At 45.1% G+C, this 22,464-nt stretch overlaps 2 protein-coding genes across 3 annotated transcripts; both read right to left on the reverse strand.

The window, feature by feature from the left end:
* Positions 1-3,712: 3,712 nt before the first annotated feature.
* On the reverse strand, positions 3,713-13,546 carry LOC120654617. The gene is made up of 6 exons (XM_039932193.1): positions 13,213-13,546; positions 12,004-12,057; positions 11,810-11,890; positions 4,394-4,463; positions 4,205-4,293; positions 3,713-4,105 (listed from the first exon to the last, which is right to left on the reverse strand). The coding sequence occupies exons 1-6, from the start codon at positions 13,399-13,401 to the stop codon at positions 3,971-3,973; spliced, it is 618 nt and encodes a 205-aa protein (XP_039788127.1). The 5' UTR covers positions 13,402-13,546; the 3' UTR covers positions 3,713-3,970.
* Positions 13,547-14,355: 809 nt separating this feature from the next.
* Positions 14,356-21,571, reverse strand: LOC120654616 (protein arginine N-methyltransferase 5). Of its 2 annotated transcripts, none has more exons than XM_039932191.1 (22): positions 21,264-21,564; positions 20,968-21,174; positions 19,934-20,023; positions 19,752-19,829; positions 19,569-19,657; positions 19,384-19,459; positions 19,215-19,301; positions 18,946-19,027; positions 18,495-18,589; positions 18,370-18,405; positions 17,426-17,494; positions 17,002-17,070; positions 16,608-16,661; positions 16,335-16,409; positions 16,109-16,201; positions 15,919-16,022; positions 15,752-15,800; positions 15,595-15,681; positions 15,363-15,468; positions 15,187-15,274; positions 15,004-15,097; positions 14,356-14,916 (listed from the first exon to the last, which is right to left on the reverse strand). In XM_039932191.1, the coding sequence occupies exons 1-22, from the start codon at positions 21,405-21,407 to the stop codon at positions 14,833-14,835; spliced, it is 1,956 nt and encodes a 651-aa protein (XP_039788125.1). In that variant the 5' UTR covers positions 21,408-21,564; the 3' UTR covers positions 14,356-14,832. The 2 variants fall into 2 exon arrangements, with proteins under 2 accessions (XP_039788125.1, XP_039788126.1); XM_039932192.1 differs by having other exon boundaries at positions 14,361-14,916; positions 19,773-19,829; positions 21,264-21,571.
* Between the last annotated feature and the right edge of the window lie 893 nt (positions 21,572-22,464).

Here is a 22,464-nt window from a genome sequence, read left to right on the forward strand (position 1 = left end):
GGTCGAAGCCGTCGCTCGCAACACAAGTTGACCAAGCTGTGCTTGCTTATTCATCAAGCCATCACTCCTGAGTCTGAGTGTACTGCACGGCATGCATTAACTGCATAAGCACGCTGAGTTAGCTCAGGGGTTAGCAGGTGCATTAAACAAGTGATCGAGGCGATGGCCGCTGACCGAATCTGGGCAGCCTCTTGTGCTGTGAGAGGACAATGAATGGCCAGTTGCAAGATCTGTGACCTTGAGATGCAGGTGCTTGATTTTTTTTTCTATTTGGTTTAATGCTCAGTTAAATCATTAAGTTTAGATTAAGGGGTTTGACAGTGGATCGGAATCTTACCTCGTCGTCATCATCTACCAACTGGTTTGTCTTGATGCCTCTGTTAGATTTTATCCAATGAGGTTTTACGACAAACACAAAATCAACACGTTAACTGAATTTTATGGGTTTATTTGGAGCGCACGCAGGAATTTCACATGAGATCATCGCAGGAAAAGAGTGATTTTTTGTTCCTCGTGGTCCCACTGATTTTTTATTACTAGCCATTTCTAATAAGTAGCACATGACTATGCGGCATTTTTTTTAACAAACCAGCTGGAGGGCTGCCAAATCATTTAAGAAGTATAGTTTCACAGCAATATTACCTAAAACAAAATGCACACAAAATCAACAAGAAACAAGTGTGACGTAAGAACCACGTGGCGCTTGGCCCTCTCAAAACCACTTGCCGCAAGCCCACCTCTTCCAAGTGGCGACATTTTCCTATGATAAGTTGGTAAACTTAAACGAAACTTTAGGTTTCAAAATTTTACACCAAAAAACATCACATCAAATGTTTGGATATATGCATGAAGTATTAAAATAAAATTTATTTACAAAACTTTTTGCGCGGATGGGTTGTAAGATCGCGAGATGAATCTAATAAGTCTACTTAATCCATGTTTTGCAACAGTGATGCTATAGTAACTATCCGCTAATTGTGAATTAATTACTATTATTAGATTCGTTTCGCGATTTACAATCCATCCGTGCAAAAAAAATATTAATATATTTTATTTAATAATTCAAATTAGCAAAATTCTCTTTCCAAAATTTTGACCATATGATCTAATCACAGCCAGACTCCCTGTTCCTAGAAGATAACATGGACAACAGAGTGACCGAGGCCCTGTTTGGACGGAGGGGTAAATGGAGTAAAAGGGGTAAAAAGAGGTACTTTTTATTTTTAACATCCAAACATGAGGGTAAAAAGAGTTGAAGCAAATATTTTACCCTCAAATTTTCTTTACCTCTCTTTGGGTGTCAAATAGAGGTAAAACTATCATCCAAACACCTTTACCCAACCATATTTACCCATAATCCAAACACCTTTATAGGGTAAAACTATTAGAGGTAAATGGTAGGCATAAAACATTTACTTTGAGGTAAATTTACCCTGAATCATCCAAACAGGGCCCGAGTGAACTCACCAAACCAGCTTGCACAGCACACCTGGCCCCACTAGAATGGCTGCTTCCCTGGTGGGCCCCAGTGATAGCTCAGGATTGGGTGATGCAGATCAACTAGACGACAGAGCTCCTGAAACAGCCACTTCAGTCCTGCTCCACCCTGGCCCACGCCTTCCTTTGTCTTTGGTAAATAAAGACCGTACCCTCTGCCATACACGTATGCAAATACGGTTTGGAATGCTGAAACCAATTGGCAGATGATTTAGTTGGACAGAGAGGTTTCTGATAAAAAAAAAGACAGAAAGGTTTGTTTTCTTAAAAAAAACAGAGGTTTGTACAATTGTTCGTGTACTCTGATTTCTTTGAACACTTGGAACCCTCGGGCTGTAACAAGGCCTTATGCCCATTTAAGATTAGGGCCAAAAATTTGGTTCTCTGATCAGGAGAAAAAAGTGCCATGTGGTTCTCTAAAATATTCTCTAAAAATAGTGTCGATATCAGTTCTCGAATTGATATAGATTATTAGCACGGGTAGCGACAAATAAGAATTTCTATGCCTAATGATGTCACACCACTATTTTTTTACAAGAATATGTCAATCTGAACTTCTAAACGATTTGGCCATCTACCGAAGGTATCAACATCACTAGATGTCACTACTTTAAAAACCACTTTTGAAAACCATGTAGTAAAAAGAATGAGGGTTAATGATGATGAGGTTGGAGGATAAGGCAAGTAAGCTTGCATTGCCTGTCCAAATTCTCCACTAAACTAGATAGGCACTTCCCTTTCGAAAACTAGTAGTATAATCCAACACTCATGTTGAAAATCCAAAGGTGGATGTGCCCAAATAGACAACTCCCAGGGCAAAGAAACAGGTGTCTGCTCCTCATGAGATCCCCATCCAAGTAAATTTTGCTCGCTTGCTGGTAATGTGAAGCAGGCTGATGAGCAAGTGCACAGAATAATTGCACACTCAACAAAAAAAGGTAGGATGATGAGCAAGTGCGTAGAATAATCCAAACATGTCACTCAAGAGCTATGAATGAATATGGAGAAAAAAAAATCTAGGATTTGGAAGATTCATGCGCATGCATTTATCCTCGTGTCTTTGTGACAAGGATTGATGGAAAGAGCTGTGATAGGAAAAGAGGATGAAATGGTTGATTTGTTTTGAACTTATGATGGAGAGAGGAATGGTGATTACTGGTGTTTGTGGCTGAGGTTGAATGCTCATGCATCAGATATACTCCCTCCGTGCTGGTAAAAGAAGTCGTTTAGGACAACGACACGGTCTCCAAAACATAACTTTGATCCCTTATTATTATAAAAATATTTATAGAAAAATGAGATATGAATACTTTTATGAATGTATTTTTCAAGACAAACCTATTCATATAATTTTTCACATTTGCAAACTCAATAATTTAAAAGTTATTGATGATTTATATTCTCAATGTTTGACCCAAAATATGTCCAAAACGACTTCTTTTACCAATACGGAGGGAGTATGGGGACAAACTAACGTGTACCAGATTTTCTTAAGACAGGGATTCCAATTCCATTTTGGGCTCTACATAATTGCTACCTCTTCCAGGTCATTCAACTGGTGAAAGGACAGCATTTCGGATAGTAACAGCATCTAGATTATAATTTTTGACACTAATTTGTATTGTTGTGTATTCACAAATTTAAAAGGCTCATAACAGTCAGATAATGATTTGGATGTCAGCTTTGGATACGAGACGTAGCGTTTAGGGATGGCAATTAGGGTGCGAGTAGACTAAATTCTATACCCGTGAATTTCTTAATGGAATAAACTTTGTACCCGTCGGGTTTGCAGGTGTGGGTTTGTTCTTCAAGTACCCAAACCCACAAACCCGTGGGTACAATAAACCCGACAATATATAACCTAAAATACTAATGTCACAAGGTCTTATATCAAAATAAGGTCCAATCACATGCTAAGAGTGACTTAGGCTCATGTACTTCCATTCCCATCGATGATTACCTATTCATAGACTCATTTGGCTATAATGCATTGTGTATTTGTTTTTGTTTTCTATTAAATTTTATTGCTTCTTCTATCGGGTACGGGAAACTTGCGGGTAAAAAAAAACCGCACGGGTACGAGTACAGGCATGAAATCATACCCGCGACGGGTATGAGTTTTTTAACGGGTACGATTTTACCCTGGCGGTGCGGATTTGGGTTAGTGATACCCGACGGATTTGTACCCGTTGCCATCCCTAGTAGCGTTCATACATAAATATGGCAATTTTTCTTTGCTATCATATATCGTTCGTGAAGAGGGAAGATCAAGAGATGGGTTCAGAGTTTTAGACAGTTCTTGTTCATCTCAACAGGTGCATAACATCAGTACACATACAGTCTCAGTCGTCCAAGTAAAACTGCAGAAGATGGCGAAACCACAGACGACTTCAGCTTTGACATGCTTACTCATCTATTCTAGCACAGCAGCGCCACTCAGTTACCTAGCACTGCCAGCTCTTGTTGATCTTCGCTATCTACCTTTAAGCTCTTCTTCAAACATGCGCATTTTCTCCTGAATCGGAGCCAGAAATGACTTCAGATCCTTGGAAATCCGTGTTTTATTGTTGGATGTGAGGTCCTTGTCGTCACTGAACCTTACTTGTAACTGACAGACACCAAAAAAGAAAAGGCAAATATGTGATGCCAGCCAGTATTTTGTTAGATACATTGGTACAAAGCTCCCAATATAGAATAGAGACTTTACCTCCAAGTCCTCAAGCTCACCAAATGAAAACTCAGGAATGTCTAAATGACCTTTTACTTTCTTGTTTTCTTCTTTAACTAACCATTCACCTGATAAGCATTACCATGAGTTACACTGTAGTAATACCAAGACCAAAGGGGGTAATCATGAGTGAATGATGTCAATCTTGATATGATGTTGGCGTTTTACCTCTAAATCTCAAGCTCAGCTCATAATTATACCCTACTCTCTTTTTGTTGCGAACCGTAACCTGAAATGCCTGCATAGCAACAATGGGTATACATTGAGTTGTTAAACTATTACCAGTACAGAAATACTTAGTCAAAGAAGTAAATGGCAATCAAAGCAGATTCCATCCAGGAATACACATTGAACAATGCATCTGCCTCACTGAAAGTGCATCTAGGCCCCTAGTGGGTTTTTGTGAATTGAATGACACCATAATTAAAGAACTAATCATTTTGTTGAGTATATGAGCAGAAATTGATCGTCATATCAGTTATCTATTTAGAAGAAAATAGATTGAGAATGAGGATAAAAGGAACATAGGACAAGATTTGTGCTAAGCCATAATTAAAAGTGACAATATTGACAAGCAGTGGTCATTGTATGGATTGAGATATGTGTTGATGACAACTATTTATATTCATATCCAAATGAAGCTTGTTGACAAGGTCACAGCATTGTAAGAAGGAAATTCTTGTGAAGAAATGGACAACCTATCAAGAGAAGATATAAGTTGCAAAGAATTACGAAGAATGAATTTCATTGATGATTTAATTATGTTCATATCCAAATGAAGCTTGTTGACAAGGTCACAGCATTGTAAGAAGGAAATTCTTGTGAAGAAATGGACAACCTATCAAGAGAAGATATAAGTTGCAAAGAATTACGAAGAATGAATTTCATTGATGATTTAATTATGATACAAACTCATATCAAGAGAAGATGTAAGTTGTAAAGAAGTCACATTACGACTAGTTTCTTTAGATCCAGCTATTTATACCCTTTAGCCCCCTCCTTGGTGAGCTACAATTCCAAGCACTATTTCACTGCTTGCTAGTCGTGCTAAGAAGCTTAGTAGCCTTTGTTGAGCTCTCCCCAACCTCTCTTTGTGAGATTGCTTAATCCTTGCTAAATCTTTGTGTTGAGTTTGAGAGAGTAACTGCTTGAGAGTACTAAAGAGCACAACAAATGTTAAGCACTTAACCAAATTTGTGTGATTCGCAATTGTTATTCTTGGAGCTTGGTTCCTAGATGACTAAGTGTGGCCCGGTGAACACCCAAGATTGTGGGTTGTCACGGGAAGTTTCTAAAGGTCTGTTTCCACCTTCGCAAGGGAAGGGAATCAAGATAGTGGAAGGCTAAGGTGTGTGTCGTGGGGTTTCTAGGGGTACCCACAGCCGGGTGGCGGAACGCACCCGCCTATTCCCAGTGAGGGAGTACTCGGGGAAGTACTAGGCGATGGGGCTGAATCTACGCTGAGACAAGGACTCAAGAACACACGATTTAGAGTGGTTCGGGCCGCCGGAGCGTAATACCCTACGTCCACTGGGAGATGTATTGTTCTTGGTGGTGTGTATGAACCTATCCTCTGCTGGCCTTGGCTCTTGCCCAGCCTGAGGTCTTCTAGCGGCGCCCCCTCCTTTTATAGATCAAGGGGGAGCGGATACATAGGACGTTGATGCCCCGACAGGTGGGCCCAACGTGACTGTGGCTACAGTGGTAGCGAATCTTTCCTCCGATATGCGTACTGCTGCTCCTCTGACTCAGGGGGGTCTTCTCTGGTCCCGTCAGCGAGGCGCCCGTTGGAGTAGCGTAGCTTGCGGCGTGGCCTGCTGAGGCTATTATGTAGCGTCATAATGGGCGAAGCCGAGCCGTCGTATCCATCTGTTACGGCAGGCTGGCAGATGCGGTATGGGCGGCGCCAGCGGCTCCACTGCCTTGGTAATACGCGATCAATAGTGTCCCCTGGTCAATGAAACGCCTCAGCTTCTGCCATATCAATGCAGACATCCACCTACCGCAATGAATGCAATGGTGGGTGAACGTTAGTATGGAAACCCAAACGGCCATATCCTGCAGACACGTGGCGTCTCCAGACCACCCCGACGCGGGGTGCCGATTTCTTCCCTTAGTGAGGGGTCCGGTTATTATACAGGGGGTCCGGGACCCCACGAGGGGTCCGGGACCCTGCGGGGGCCCGGTCTCCTTGGGAGGTCCGTAGCCCCGGCTGCTCGCGCATGAGTTCCTGCCTCTTCCGGGACACGTGGTGTCTCCGGACCTTTCCCAACTGTGGAACGGTCCGGGCCGTTGCTGGGAGAACAGGACTCCGGACCGCAGGGGTCCGGCTGTTTGGATGTAGTTAAGGATAACTACAAGATCCTTTCCTAGACACAGCAAGAGGGGGTACCCCAGTCCTGGGGTACCGACAGTGGCCCCCGGGCCCACCTCGGGAGAGGTACGAACCCGCGGGTGGGGCCACTATCAGTATGTGTTTCTACGCAACTTGATCTCGTTGATGTGCTCGTGTAGAGAGCGGGAGTCCCGGACCCCTGAGGCCGGTACACCTGTTGCCAGATTTAGGTACTAGAGTGCTCTCCATAGGGCGACGAAGGTGTAGGCTTAGGGTACGGAACCGAGCTAAGCGGCTACACAGACTTCGGATCACTCCGGGAGCAACCACCACTTCCCGGACCCGGCTTTTGTCGACCGTGGCGAGCGGTCTCCGCCGGAGCGGGCCACCGGAGTGGACTTGGAGCGGCCGTGGCGAGCGGTCTCCGCCGGAGCGGGCCACCGGAGTGGACTTGGAGCGACCGTGGCGAGCGGTCTCCGCCGGAGCGGGCCACCGGAGTGGACTTGGAGCGACCGTGGCGAGCGGTCTCCGCCGGAGCGGGCCACCGGAGTGGACTTGGAGCGACCGTGGCGAGCGGTCTCCGCCGGAGCGGGCCACCGGAGTGGACTTGGAGCGACCGTTGCTGACAATCTGATGGAGCATGCTACCAGACCTCATAGTAAGGTGTAAAGAAACCAAGCCTTATACTAGAAGGGAGCCCGGGACCTCTAAGTACAGCAGTCCTGGATACTAGAGTACTTGTAACAGGGTAGCGAAGTACGTAAACTTAGGGTACATTACCAGGCTAAGCTACGCGGAGCTTCTCTCCCCCAGGATACAAGTACCACTTCTCCAGAGCAGGTCCTTAAGGGTCCGGACTGCCTTTCAGCTAGAAGGGGTGTCTTCACCTGACCATAAGCTAGCAGCTTAACTTGAATTGTTAGCAACAAGGAAAACTCCGTTCAAGAGGAAAGAATAGTTAAACCAAGGCGAATAAATGTAAATCAGGGCGGAGGCCTAGGTAAAACTGAGAAAGAAAATCTCCTTTATTATTGTGGTTGTCACGGTATACATCAGAGGTCGGGATTACGAGGTCGGACCTCCACCGCTCCGGACCGTTTTTTGCCTGTTTGTGTGATAGGGCCAGAGGTCGGGTTTACAAGGTCGGACCTTGACCGCTCTGGACACACACGTAGGCGCCACGTTATTACAAAGGAGGAATTCTCTTAGTCTCTTTTTAGGAGTAACCTACGGCTGTATGCTATACAGCGTGTTCTTCTCCGGTTGGAAGTGGTGCGACCACTCCCGAATTCTTCATAGTCGTCGGAGGCGAAGGCGCCCTGGATGTGCCTGAACCGCATCATCCAGCATCACCTCGGGAGCTCGGGGGATCCCTCCTTGCCTAAGAGCTGTCACATGCTTATATGGCATGAGACAAATTCTATTGGCTTTGAGTGGGAGAGGCCCCCAGCCGTCGTCGTCGTCTGCCGATGGAAACCAGACGCCCTTGCGCAGCAGATGGACCGGACGTGGAGCGCGGAGAGGTGCGGTCGTTCGCCGGCTTGTCCTTGGTGCTAGCGCCAGGGGTCCCCGCGCCTGGCGACGGGGGCTTGTCTGCAGCAGCACCGAGCTACGCTGAGGCGGATCTCCGGTGCTGGCGACGGCCGGACGACACGGCCAACTTCCTCCGGGATGGCCGTCGGCTCTGGGCTCCATGTTGAGAGAAAGCCTTGAGCCGACGTCATGCCGTTGGAGAGGAAGGATGGCCGTTGCTTGAGAGAAAACCTTGAGCCGACACTGGGATGGCGCGGGGCAGCACGCGACAGGCGTCGCTCCCGCGCACCACCGTGCCGGCTCTGAGGCGTCGCAGTGGTGACGCACAGCAGGCGCAGCTGCCGTGCACCGTCGGACCGAGGGCGCTGGCGCCCCAGTGCCACAGCATGCGGCGTGGGTGCCACCATGCCCCTCTTCATCTTCTTGCCCGTCGTTGCCGAGGATGAACACGGCCCCAGAAGCCTGAAGATCCAGCCAGCGCCTATTCTTCCCCACGGACGGCGCCAAAATGTCGTGGGGTTTCTAGGGGTACCCACAGCCGGGTGGCGGAACGCACCCGTCTATTCCCAGTGAGGGAGTACTCGGGGAAGTACTAGGCGATGGGGCTGAATCTACGCTGAGACAAGGACTTAAGAACACACGATTTAGAGTGGTTCGGGCCGCCGGAGCGTAATACCCTACGTCCACTGGGAGATGTATTGTTCTTGGTGGTGTGTATGAACCTATCCTCTGCTGGCCTTGGCTCTTGCCCAGCCTGAGGTCTTCTAGCGGCGCCCCCTCCTTTTATAGATCAAGGGGGAGCGGATACATAGGACGTTGATGCCCCGACAGGTGGGCCCAACGTGACTGTGGCTACAGTGGTAGCGAATCTTTCCTCCGATATGTGTACTGCTGCTCCTCTGACTCAGGGGGGTCTTCTCTTGTCCCGTCAGCGAGGCGCCCATTGGAGTAGCGTAGCTTGCGGCGTGGCCTGCTGAGGCTATTATGTAGCGTCATAATGGGCGAAGCCGAGCCGTCGTATCCATCTGTTACGGCAGGCTGGCAGATGCGGTATGGGCGGCGCCAGCGGCTCCACTGCCTTGGTAATACGCGATCAATAGTGTCCCCTGGTCAATGAAACGCCTCAGCTTCTGCCATATCAATGCAGACGTCCACCTACCGCAATGAATGCAATTGTGGGTGAACGTTAGTATGGAAACCCAAACGGCCATATCCTGCAGACACGTGGCGTCTCCAGACCACCCCGACGCGGGGTGCCGATTTCTTCCCTTAGTGAGGGGTCCGGTTATTATACAGGGGGTCCGGGACCCCACGAGGGGTCCGGGACCCTGCGGGGGCCCGGTCTCCTTGGGAGGTCCGTAGCCCCGGCTACTCGCGCATGAGTTCCTGCCTCTTCCGGGACACGTGGTGTCTCCGGACCTTTCCCAACTGTAGAACGGTCCGGGCCGTTGCTGGGAGAACAGGACTCCGGACCGCAGGGGTCCGGCTGTTTGGATGTAGTTAAGGATAACTACAAGATCCTTTCCTAGACACAGCAAGAGGGGGTACCCCAGTCCTGGGGTACCGACAGTGTGCTTGTGTAGCGCCATGGCGAGAAGGCTTTGTGGAGCGCCTCAAATGGAGAATAGGAATAACTGGGCTTGTGTAGCACATGCAGTGAATTCGAACTTCGGTAAAAAAAACCTTGTGTCAATTGTGTTTGATTTTATCTTGTGGATTTGAGTAGCTCTCCGTTGGACATTCGTTGTCTTGGAGAGATTGTTGTTTTTATGTGTGTAGGAACTATGTGGACCAGCTCAAGAATCTTCACTGAGCCTACTCTACATTTCGGGTTTGAATTTGGGGGTATTTAACTATTTGCCATCCTTACGGATTGCACCTACTCGTTTGCCATCCTTCCAAACGAAACTAATTTTTTGCCACTGCCCACTACTCGAAGCTAATATTTTGCCAATTTTGCCGACGTAGCACACCAGCTCGAGCCAAATCAACTCGCCAACATGTAAGGCGCACACGAAAAGACATTCATGCCCCTGCCCTATCTCAGCATAACGTGCTATCTCTTCCTCTATCTCTATGACTGACGGGACCCGCCCATCCTCTTCGACCTCCCTCTTCTTCCTTTTTCACCTGCCCGACCCCGCGGCCGTCGGCCGTCGGCGCGCCAGCTCTGGCACCCACCACTGAGCGTCGCGAAGCTAGGCATCATCGGCTGCAAGGGCCTCCTGGCGATGCGCGCTGGCAAGGGCTGCACGGACGTGTACGCCGTGGCCAAGTACAGCCCCAAGTAGGGGTGCACGCACACCATTGCCGACAGCTTCGACCCGGCCAAGAACGAGCAGTACACGTGACCGGTGTACGACCCCTGCACCGTGCTCACCGCCGCCGTGTTCGACGACCCCCGCCGATGTCGGCGGAAAGGCTGCCGCCGCTGCCGCGTGCTCGTGGCCGATGGGGAAGGCCGGCGCTGCCGCCGATGCACCACCTGCGGGCCGTCCCGGCGGTGCACAGCGAGGCACTGTGTCTGGTGGTGGCGCGCATCTCGGCGGCGCACTTGGCATGATCGGAGTCGCCACTGTGGCATAAGGTGGCGACGTGGATGCTGGACGCCGTGGAGCCGCGCGGGTTCAGCATGCGCAAGCTACGTGCCAACTAGAACCGCGCCGCCGTTGCGCTCTCCTGGGTCGCCGACGCGATGCGCTGGGTGGACGCCCAGTCGTGGCGCAAACCGGCGACCACCATGATGGCGCACGCGTTGCTAGTCCTCGCGTGGCACCCGAACCTCGTCGTGCCGACGGTCACGCTCCACATAGCTGTCGTGGGCATGTGGAAGTACAGGCGCAGGCTGCACGCGTTGGCGCTGCACCCATGCGTGCGCGCGTCCATGGCGGAGGCGCCGGACAGGAAGGAGCTGGACGAGGAGTTCGACACGATCCCGAGCACGAGGCCGCCGGAGGTGGTGCTTAGCTTTGGCTCAATAAACAAGGTAGACTGTAATTACGCATCCAAGACTACCTCCGTACTTACTTTGACATTCAGGCGCAAGGAGGCGGTGCGGAGGGTGGAGATGGAGCGGTAGGAGCAGAGGTCGGGCAGCAGATGAAAGGAAGAAGAAGAGGGAGGTAGAAGAGGATGGCTGGGGTCCCTTCTGTCATAGAGATAGAGGAAGAGATGACACGTTATGCTGAGATAGGGTAAGGGCATGAAGGTCTTTTCGCATTCGCCTTACACGATGGCGAGCTGATCTGGCTCGAGCTGGTGTGCCACGTAGGCGAAATTGGCAAAATATTAGCTTCGGGTAGAGGAAGGTGGCAAAAAATTAGCTTCGTTTGGAAGGATGGCAAACGAGCAAGAGCAATCCGTAAGGATGGCAAATAGTTAAATACCCCTTGAATTTGTATCCATTTACTCACACTATATTTGTCGTGTTCACTCTACCCTGTGTGAACCCAGAAGTTCCAGTTTTGGTAGGCAATGTATTTTACCCGGTGCATTTGAGTGAAAGTTTTGTAGGTGCGCCTATTCACCCCCCCCCCCCAAAGGCGCCATCAGAGTCCTTTAACCCATTGTTACTGGTACAGGTCAATACAAATAATATCAATTGCATTAGGTGCACAATGTCAATGAATGAACATGAATAATTAGTGTGTTTCCTTCAGTCACAAACTAATAATGGTATCGTGGAATTGAATTGCTTTGTCAAATATTATACTTACATCTCCTGAGCATTTGGACACTTCATCAATGGATGCCTTCCCTGTTGGGAATTCCAATGAACCTAGAGAACCCAACAAATCCTGTAGCACAGATCAGCCAACAAATGTCAAGAGAAATGCAGAAGAGTTAAGACATCATTCTTCTATTTTATACCAAATATTTTTGCAAACAATTGGCTGTTAAACTACCGCACCTTAATCCTACTATTGGCCCATGAGTTGAGGTTTTTCTCCTCCCAGGTTCCAGCCTGCAAAGCTCAAACAACACGTCAGAAAACAGTACTGTAGCCACAGTAAGAGTGCATTGGTAATTTGTTCCTTCTAAAGCTGCACGATCCATATCAAAACAATGCACGGATTGGTTAGAAAACTCACCACTTCCCATATTTCTTCCCGCCATTCTATTTAGTTCTAGGGGTTGTTCTTGCCCCTACTTTGAAGTGTAATTGTAATTTACCCTCTTTTATTTTTAACTTTGTGATTTTGCCCTTTACTATTCACAAGTCAATGCAATTTGCCCCTAGTCAATGGTTAAATCAGAGGCAACTGCGCAGAGACCAAGTGAAAAATTGCATTAACTTGTGAAAAGGGCAAAATCAAAGTTAAAAAAAACAAGGGCAAAACTACAGTTGCACTTCATAGTAGGGTAAGATCACCAAAAAAAACTTATATTTAATGTCATGAGATTACTCATTGTGAAGACAATCCAAACATGGGGTAAATTCAAAATTGTCATAAATCATTTGGAATCAAAATATTAATCCTGACTAACTAGTTTGAATTTATCAGATCCCACTAGTTCAAGCTTTCAAATCTATTCACCCTTCAACTTCATGTATGTTTCCTCGGTGAAGTCACTAGCAGAAGTCTGTTTCCTCGGTGAAGTCACTATCAGTCACGTTTATGCCTGCAATCTAGCACATTATATTGTCCAGGTCATCAGCTCTGTGAACAAAATCAAATGCTCACAAGCAGCAGGAACACTCGTCAACCAATTCTATAAATTCCTTGTGAATTTGAGGGTGAATGTACCCAGCAATCCGCAAAAAAATAATGGATTAGAATCTTGCTGAGGAATCCATGGAACAATTGGAAACAGACGGAGACATGGTCCCGGCGGCAGATCAGCTATACATACATAATGACAAGCGAGTTCGCTTACAGGCGGCAGATCAGCTATACATACATAATGACAAGCAAGTTCGATTACAGATCAGATCTAGCACCCGTAGCTCCGCCATTCGATTGCACAGATGGGGTGAGGGCTGATGAGACAAGAGGCATCGCAAACAAATTTACAATCTTTTTTTTCTGACAAGCTTGCCGCAATGCAACAACAAGGTTTCATTCCCCACGAGATGGAAGGATGGAGATGATGAGATGAGACGGGGTGGGGGGCTGACCTGGTTCCAGACGGAGCCGAGCGGCGGCGGGTTCCCGTTCCCGTTGCCGTTGGCGGCGGCCGCGGCCGCGGCCGGGTCGAGCTTGCGCGGGACCGGGAGCGGCGCGGCGTCGCCGGTCGCCTCCCGCACCCAGTACCTGTACGACGACGCCTTCTCCGCCGGCGCCGGCGCCGCTGCTGTGTCCTCCATCTCTGCTCGTTCTCCCCGCAGCTTCCGGCGCCAACGGCGGGCGGATCGGTGGCCGCCGCAGATCTCTCAGCGAGGCGCGACCGCGCGAGGCGGGAACGGGGAAGGGGTGGTCGGCGCGGTCGCGTGCACTCCAATTCCGACAAGTCCTGCTTTCGCGAGGGCGTCCTTGGCGTGGTCCCACTCGGACACTACTGGCCTGAAGCACCAAATGAAATCTATTTGTAAAACTTTTCTAGAGGGTGTAATTTTTCGTGACGAATTTAATGACATTAATTAATCGTTGATTTACTACAATTATGCTATAGTAATTATTCTCTAATCGCACGGTCAAAAACTTCATTAGATTCTTGAGGGTCACTAACGCAGGGTTCTAAAACTGTCTTTATTTGACACCATAATTAACGACCAAACTATATTATTATTCACTAATACGCTGCAAACCAAACAGGCCAGTGGCATGGGCACGTGCTCCAGATGCTTCGTGAACCTTCCCGGCAGTTACACGCCAGGTGGGAGACCTTCCAGTAATCCAGCTCCCGTCAACGATGCCGACTTGTGGGCCCAAAGCAGTTGGCTTGTGCGTCACATTTGGTCAAGGGTCAAAGGGGTGTGTATAGATCCCACAAATTTTCCAAACTTTCCATCACATTCCCTATCACATCGAAATATTAAATATAACAAATAACCCATGTATGGAGTACTAAATATAGTTAAATAAAAAAACTAATTACATAATTTTAATGTACGTTGCGAGACGAATCTTTTGAGCCTAGTTAGGTCATAGTAGGACAATATTCCCAACAAACAAACAAAAAATAATACAGTGTGCTACAGTGATTGATGTGACTTTTTCTCCCACCTTTTCCCCATCTAAACACAGCCAAGCTGGACCTGCGCATCGTACCCACCACTGATGGCAATTTGTCCTTCATTTTCCATGGTGCTTTTGCAAAGTTTAATTTAATTCTGAATGTCATATCGTACGTTTGTTAAAACCTGATCAAGTTCATGTTCCCGCGAAACAACAGTTACAAATCTTAGTCGCCAAGAAAATAAAGATAACAAGCCCTAGTCACAAGCAAATCGGGGGCGGTAGAAAAGCAGCAGAAGCAACAGAGACTTATCAAGGAGAAAATTTCAGAATTGACGAAACAAGAAATATTGCAAAATTGCAAGTCAAATACCTAATAATGCTATCAAAATCGAGCACACAACGTTGGAACTTGGAAGCCGAACGACCCCTTTGAGATACAAGTTCCAATGTTCCTCCAGGCACCAGCTTGAACCGGATGATGTCCTTTGACCTTTGATCAGCACATGCTTGAAACTCTCAAGGATCCTTCCAGGCACCAGCGGAACTCCAGATATTAGTATGCCTAAATCTTTTTTTTTCCCTGTTACAAAATACAAGACCACAATGATCTTGGTGACTTAAAGACCAACCCAATATGACCGGCCATTGCTGTTATGGATGGGTGACGGAGTCGGTGTCGTCACAGCCCACTCGTACCACACCTGCAACAATGGAGGATGCAATGGTAAAATTCAAGCATACCAGAATTAGCAACCAAACAATAAGACATGAAATGTAAGTACTACTACCTTTGTGGGAGCACAGCACCGCCAGAAGTGCACTTCTATAGGAGATCCGTCGGGCACGTAGATGGGCTTTCTCAACGGGAAGAAGATCGGGAACCTGACAAGGTTTGATCATGAATATACAATTACTGATGGCAAGATTTGAGAAATTTATTGTCAGCTTGCAAAGATCAGGTTGCCAGTTACCAGCTAAACATGTTTGGTGTAGCAGTGTTTGGCTCAATTCCAAGATGAACATCCTTATATAGAACAGAGTCAAAATATCCAGCAAATCCTGCCAAAATGATGGGCACAACTGCTGTTACTAAGGGGATAGCTACTGTAGCTGTGGTAAAATCAAACATAGATATATATATGCGTACCGTGCACAAGGCATGATCCCATATCTGGTGGCATTTCAAATTGCAACTTGGTATACCTTTGATTGCTTGCATTTGGTGAGAAATTTGGATGTGTGAAAGTAAAAACCTGGAGATATCATGGTGATCAACAAATTTCATGGCATTAATAATGATTGAAAAATGGCAGTGTCAGAAACTGTGGTCAGATCAGACAGCCATTAAAGCACATACAGCACAAATTCTGATTTCTAACCTGTTGTGGAGGTGCCAGTGTCGCTATGCGGTGTAGTTTGACAACATATGCAGTTTCAAAATGTGCAATATCTTTGTGTGCTTTGATCTGCAGAAACCAGGTCACTTAGATTTCTATAGAAATCGCACAGCTAAAACTGAAATGGGTAGACACCTACATCATTGTGCAACTTTGATGCTGTTATTGGTTGGATAAAACTAGTGTATCTGCAAAGAACCATAAGCAAACAATCATTTTTTTTTGAGAGAACAAACAATCAATGATATCAAATATATATGGACATCAGGAATTAAGGAAAAATATGTATAAGAAAAGGTCCAGTACGAAGAAGGAATAGAAATCCCATCTGGCTTCAAGAATCGCTGAGCACCATCCAGACACTCAGGAGATAGCTCATTGTCACCGAAGGACCCAAGCAATTCACTGACCTGATTCATGTAGGTGTGTAAGATGTTTATCTAATTAACAGATTGGAAAACATGACCATTTCTAATAAAAGAAAATATCACCATACCAAAATATCTGCTTTTTCAGGGGCATCCCAGCACCTCATGTCGCTAGAAATTACAGTAACCATGCTTTCCCACCCCTCCAATTTGATCAAACTCTGTTTCAGTTCCCCAAAATAGATAAAATCAAGTATTAGTCAATCCTTATACAAGACAGCAACATGATTGTATCTTGCATTGACAAGAAATGGTTGGATAAATAAGAGACAGGACAATCACTCAAAAACTCACATGAAGAGTAATGACAGCATTAGGATTTTTTTCCACAGCATATACTTTTAACTTGCGACCAGTTTCTTCAGCAGCCTGCATCGAAAGCCAAAGTTTATAACTTTATATAGCTCCAAGCTCCATTGAAAACAGATGAAATGAAAAATGATGTGTTACAGTTGTACTATGCTTTTCCAAAAGGGTTTTGCAGTTGTATCATTAAGTGCAAGCTAATTCATCAAGGTCCTTTTTTTTTCTTTCAAGCTCATAAGCTCCAAGAGAAGTGACACTGACCTGCAATGATGCTCGTACTAGAGGTCCTCGGCCTGCTCCAACAACCATCAGCACCTTCGTTTGTTGAATAGCGAGGAATTATATGATTGGACTTAGGAGATAATAGAAATATGGAATGAAGCTCAATCAGACAGGGAGTAGATTTGTTAACAGGATGCAAGAAATGAGAAGCCAGAAAAAAGTGTCATTCAACCGGCCAGGGTCTAGAACCATATAGTAGAAACAATATCTGAATTTATGTTACCTCAACAGAAAATAAAGCCTCTAATCTTAGCTCAAAAAGATACACAATACACATACACCATTACATCATCTCTTAAATTTTGGGCCATTGAAAGTCTGCATGAATCAAATCTAGAAGGGGAAACTGTCAAAGTACAAGGCTCGATCTTACCGTCCTAGTTGTGGAGACCGCATCATCTGGGACCCTATCAACCAAAACCTTAGCAACTGCTCTTTGATACTGTGCACACGATGTAAAGAAAGAATTACTGGTGTTAATAAAAGAAAAGGCATGCAGGAAATCCCAGGAAAGAAAAAGACAACCTTCTGGTCATATGATGTTTTTTTTTTGCCAAACTAGGGTCATCAGTTCATGCAAGAAATTAATACTTGAAGGGAGCAAGTACCACCAGAAAGAGCCATATAACGGGGCACTAAATAAAAAGGGAAAAAAGGTGACAACTAAGATGTAGCAAGTTCAATTCAAAATTTCAATTCTGTATTAATATTTTTACAATAAACGTGGAAAAGAAAGTAGCTCCTTCAGAACATATACTATATATATAAAAGGCGTATTCACAGCATATAGCAGAAACCTGAGTATACTTCACAACATCCTTCTCAAATGTCTCATAAGTCTGAGCTTCCAAATTATCCATTAGAGGCTGCACCAAAAAAAGGGGCATGATCCATGAGAAAAACAGAGTGTAGACTCTGCAGAGTAACAGGGGTCAAAGGATTTATATTTTTATTGAGTTGCATGCACCAACCAATTTAACCCAAAAGGCCAAAAGCTTAAGGTGATGGGAAGAGATTGGCAATTCACTTATACTTCAACACTCCCCCTCACGTGCAAACTTCCTCAGGCCTCAAACATGAAAATTAGGAGTCGGCTACAATTATTTTATTTAATCACGCCCACCAGGATTCGAACTCGAGACCTCTGGCCCTGATACCATATTGGTATATTGAGTTGCAAGCACCAACCAATTCAACCCAAAAGCTTAAGCTGATGGGAAGAGGTGGGCAATTCACTTATACTTCAACAATTTTGGCTTGAATTTTTTTTCTCAGATGTCAGGTTGTCACCAGAATAACCTGAATTTCCGAATTATGAAAAATTCCTTCCATATTCCATAAAGATTTTTTGAACAATTTTGAATTTTTAAACATAAAGGTAGGATAAATAGAGCATTATCTGCTATAACGTATGAATGCTTTTAGCCTATTTGCAAGGCTGTACCAATGTGGGTGAGATCGTCAGTTTTCTCTCAAAAGTAGTGACCAGCCTTCCATCGAAAGTAAATTTTGACAAAGCTGGCTGAGCATGGGTTTTGGCCATGGACATCCTCTACACGCAAGAGATACCAGGATAGGGGCTTGGTTTGCTTTTATGGGGGCATTTTATAATTTTTACCCTTCTAAATTAAATAAAATCCCTGCTGATGGTATTTGTAAGTAGTAGTAATAACCCAGCCCATGAGCCAAGAAATATTAGTTTAGGTAATATGAAATCATGAGCAAATAAATCAGGAATTACCTGGAGAGGAGACTGCAAAAAATCCCTGTAATTGATCTGAATCAAGTAAAAAACACAAGGTTAATGAAATATACCAGTGAAACAGCTAAATAATGGGCCGTGGCAAGTCTTGGCAGAACAGATACCTCAAAGCGTTCCTGCTCAGGAAGTGGATCCATCCTCCGGTATAGGTATGCAGTGTAGTCCAGGTATGGACTTAATGCATGTCGAACAGGGGCATCTAAAGCAACAGTTCAGTTCAAAGGTAAGGCAACCATTTAGGCAATATCTTTGCTAAAAAATGAGAGCATATTTGCATTGAAACCTTAGAAATCAGGTGATGAACTCATACATAGGACAGTGGAATCATAGAGATGCACACATTGCTATCATAATAAAGGATGAGAGAGCTTAGTCTTCAACATTTGAAGTTAAGAACTCTGGTGTTTTTTCCCAGAGTTGACTTTAGTACTAAAACTACTTAAAGTGTAGCGTGGCCATTGAAATCTTAGTATAAATGGTTACTTTGTCTATCAACAATCATGTGTGGTTAAAGCACACAACAGATGAATATGTTTTGAAGTATGCATGACTAACCTTCAGTGTGGTTCTCATCACCTAAGAGAACTCCTTCAGATACTGGGGGAACATTGTGATTTGATCTCCCAGAGAGTATTACCTAAATAAAACAAAAGGAACTCAATAATGATGCCTGCCACAGAAACCTCAAAAGACCAAGACGGCATACGTAAGAAAAAAAGACAAGATGGAAAACAGGAGCATATACATAGGACTGTTAACTTGAAAGATATGAAAAATAGAAAGATTGATTCAGTGCAAGCGTAAATGCATAAAAATTAACAAACCTGAACATAATGGTTAAAAAATCCAGTTAGCAGCCTCTGATGCTGCTTTGACAAACAAGGATATCCTCTTCCATTTGTTAGAAAAGCCTGTGTGGTGATCAGAATATGCAATTTTCATTTCAACAGCATACCAACATGAATTTGTTAAATCAATAAAGTGAATGATTACATTGGTTTGTAGAATAGCAGCCCTTACAGGCTCCCCAAACCACCTGCCTAATGAGTTTATTGATGGCAGTGTGCTCCTGATAAAAGAGTAGTGAATTTTTGTAATGAATACCAAATCTATGGTATGATAGATTAGAAAAATTAACTACTTACGAAAATACTGGTACAGGAAAGTATGACACTTACGAAATATCAAGTGCCACACATAGTTGGCTACTATGATCACATAGCAGTCTGAATGAATTCCACAATTCCCATGAGTCTACCATTTCATTCTGCAATTAAAGAAAACAAATAACTAGTGTCATGTGAAATTTTCATATCATTTACACGGTGTTCCAGGTAACTCTAAATGATAAAAAGAAATACCATGTGGTTGTTATTCTTTACTTTATCAAGGTCATCATCCATTGGCTCCGACTTCTCCAGAGGTAACCTAAGCCACAACTAGAGAAAGAAGAAACAGAAAAAAAAAATGTATTATTAAGATATAAGCATATCTAGAACATAGATAAAACTACCGGAAACAAGGTGGAGATGGTGAGCAATACATGCATGTTGGTCAGGCCTTGCAGAATTTGATTCACAACTCTAGCATAATTGCCACAAGAAGATCTCCTGGGGGCAGGAAGAACGCATGCCTGCAAGGAAGTGTGCCGAAATTCAACTTTTCTTCCAAAGGAAAATGTTGCATGAGACAGTAAAGCTTACAATGTAATTGACAACCATCAAAAGTCTAATATTCTGCATTGGAAATATTGGAATGGAATCATCCTTATTTCTAGTGCTTGCAAGATGATTACAAACTGGGAAGATTCATCATTGTAAAAAAATTGGAGGAGACTCATAATGATATATGGCAATCAGGGTTTCAAATCCCAGGGGCGACCCACAGATTACCGCCTGGAACTGGGAGCAAATGATGGCAGTGAGAATATTCCACTTTAGGCTGTTTATAGGTGTTTTGGAATATACTCCCTCCATCCATTTTTTATCAGTACTTAAGCTCTGGCAGCGAGACCAAGACGAGCTAAATATCCCCCCACAATGCATTAATTCCATGCTACATTGTCACTTCGGTCTAATGCCCGCACATTACCAATGGCATGCTTCTGGCCAATGACGGTAGAGACCGAGGGGACGTTACTACATGACAATGGGAGCACTATGGTTGTGGCACAATTAAGTCCGTATGTGCTACAAAGAATCACGCACATCCGTCCCGAGAAAAAATTGGCACCCATTGCTAATAGCCTAATATGACAATCAAATTTGGATTTTTCTTCCTTTTGCTTATGCGCTCATCAAGGTTGAATGAAGGGAGTACTTGCCAATTGAATGCTCTTGGAAGTTGGAACTTGAAAGCTGTTAAAAGTATGAAAGAGGTATCAAATGTGACTAGACCAGCAGCCAGTTACTGGTTCCTGGCAAAGTTTGGAGATTTTTTTCCTTTACAATGGGTTTGACATCTGAAATCCTGAAGCCAATGTATTACCCAATTAATTCTTCAACTTCATAATGATCAATGGCCGGTGTCAGACTAAGAGGTAAATGAATTATGAACAGTGCAATGAGACCACTGGACCTGCAGCGAGAGGTGAGATGCCCACGCGATCTCCTGCTTCAGCGTGAGCTCGGAGTCCAACCGGAGCTGCTCGTCCTCCGCGTCCAAATCAATCCACTCGCTGATCTTCCCGACGACGTGGTTGCTCCACTGGGCCGGGCCGAGGACGAGGTCCGACGCCGACACGGGCAGCACGGCGCCGGGCGTGGGCCGGTAGTTGGGGTCGACCTGCAGCGCGGAGCAGAGCACGTCAGACTGAGCGGGGGAGTCGAGGAGAAGAAGGCGGCGGGCTGCAGTGGCAGCATCTCGGTACCCACCAGCGGGGCGAGGATGAAGTCGAAGGCGGAGGCGAGGGAGTGATTGAGGACGGCGGGGAGGCCCTCGCCGGCGGGGAAGTCGAGCACCTCCACCCCGCAGTAGCGGGAATCGCTCTTGTCCCCAGCGCGCTGCCCCAGAGGCATCTCTACCGAACCTGAGTATGGGCGCTTCTCTGCGTCCGATACTGGTGTGCCGCTCGCCGCCGCAGCCGGGGAAGGAGGGGAGAGGCCCTGGTGCGGCTAGGGTTTAGGGGTTTGAGCGGCGGGGCAGAGAGGAGAGAGCAGGGGATGATGGCGCCTTGCCTCTTGGCGGCTGGCTCTGATTTCACTATTATTTTTCTTTGTTTTTCCCCTTTTGCAGTTGATTTGTGTTTCCTTTTCGCTTAGACCATATTTAGTTCCCAAAAATTTTCAAAATTTTCCGTCACATCGAATTTTTGAACACATGCATGAAGTATTAAATATAGTTTAAAAAATAATTAATTACACAGTTTAGTTGGAAATGGTGAGATAAATCTTTTGAGCCTAATTAGTACATGATTGGACACTAATTACCAAATAAAAACGAAAGTGACACAGTAGCCAAATCCAAAAAAAATTCACGAACTAAACACGCCCTTAGAGTTTGTTCAGATTCCTTACACCCAAAAATATCACATCAAATATATGGACATATTATGGACATATGCATGAAGTATTAAATAAAATCTATTTACAAAACTTTTTACACGGATGTGTTGTAAATCGCGAGATGAATCTAACGAGCCTATTTAATCCATGATTTGCAACAGTTGTGCTACAGTACCATCCATTAATTACGGAATAATTATTAATTAGATTTGTCTCGTGATTTACAACTCATCTGTAAAAAAGTTTTGTAAATATATTTTATTTAATACTTCAAATTAGTAAGATTCATTTTCAAAATTTTTGCCATAACGATCTAAACACACCCTTAGTGACATGTGGGTTACTGGGTTAGACTTTGGCTCCACGCCATACTTATCGTTTCTCAAACGAAATTACATGCTCAAAAATACTTTGTTTATCTAGGATGTAATTTTGCACTTGATGTACTACATAACTTTTGATAACTTTTAATTATATTCATCTAGTCATGGTACCTCCATTTCAAATTTTTAAGTCATTTCACCTTTCTTGGATAGTCAAATTATTTTTATGTTTGACCAAAATTATAAAA

The sequence above is a fragment of the Panicum virgatum genome, chromosome 1N (genome assembly GCF_016808335.1).
Source record: "Panicum virgatum strain AP13 chromosome 1N, P.virgatum_v5, whole genome shotgun sequence".
NCBI lineage: Eukaryota > Viridiplantae > Streptophyta > Magnoliopsida > Poales > Poaceae > Panicum > Panicum virgatum.

Coding starts and splice junctions, on each gene's coding strand:
- LOC120654617 (XM_039932193.1), bottom strand. CDS start 13,401: ATGGAGGACACAGCAGCGGCGCCGGCGCCGGCGGAGAAGGCGTCGTCG. Junction 11,891..12,003: donor GGGCCAATAGTAGGATTAAG/GTGCGGTAGTTT, acceptor TCTGTGCTACAG/GATTTGTTGGGTTCTCTAGG. Junction 4,464..11,809: donor TGTCCAAATGCTCAGGAGAT/GTAAGTATAATA, acceptor GTTGCTATGCAG/GCATTTCAGGTTACGGTTCG.
- LOC120654616 (XM_039932191.1), bottom strand. CDS start 21,407: ATGCCTCTGGGGCAGCGCGCTGGGGACAAGAGCGATTCCCGCTACTGC. Junction 17,071..17,425: donor ATGTTGTGAAGTATACTCAG/GTTTCTGCTATA, acceptor TCGTGTGCACAG/TATCAAAGAGCAGTTGCTAA. Junction 15,801..15,918: donor GGGATTTCTATTCCTTCTTC/GTACTGGACCTT, acceptor GGTTCTTTGCAG/ATACACTAGTTTTATCCAAC.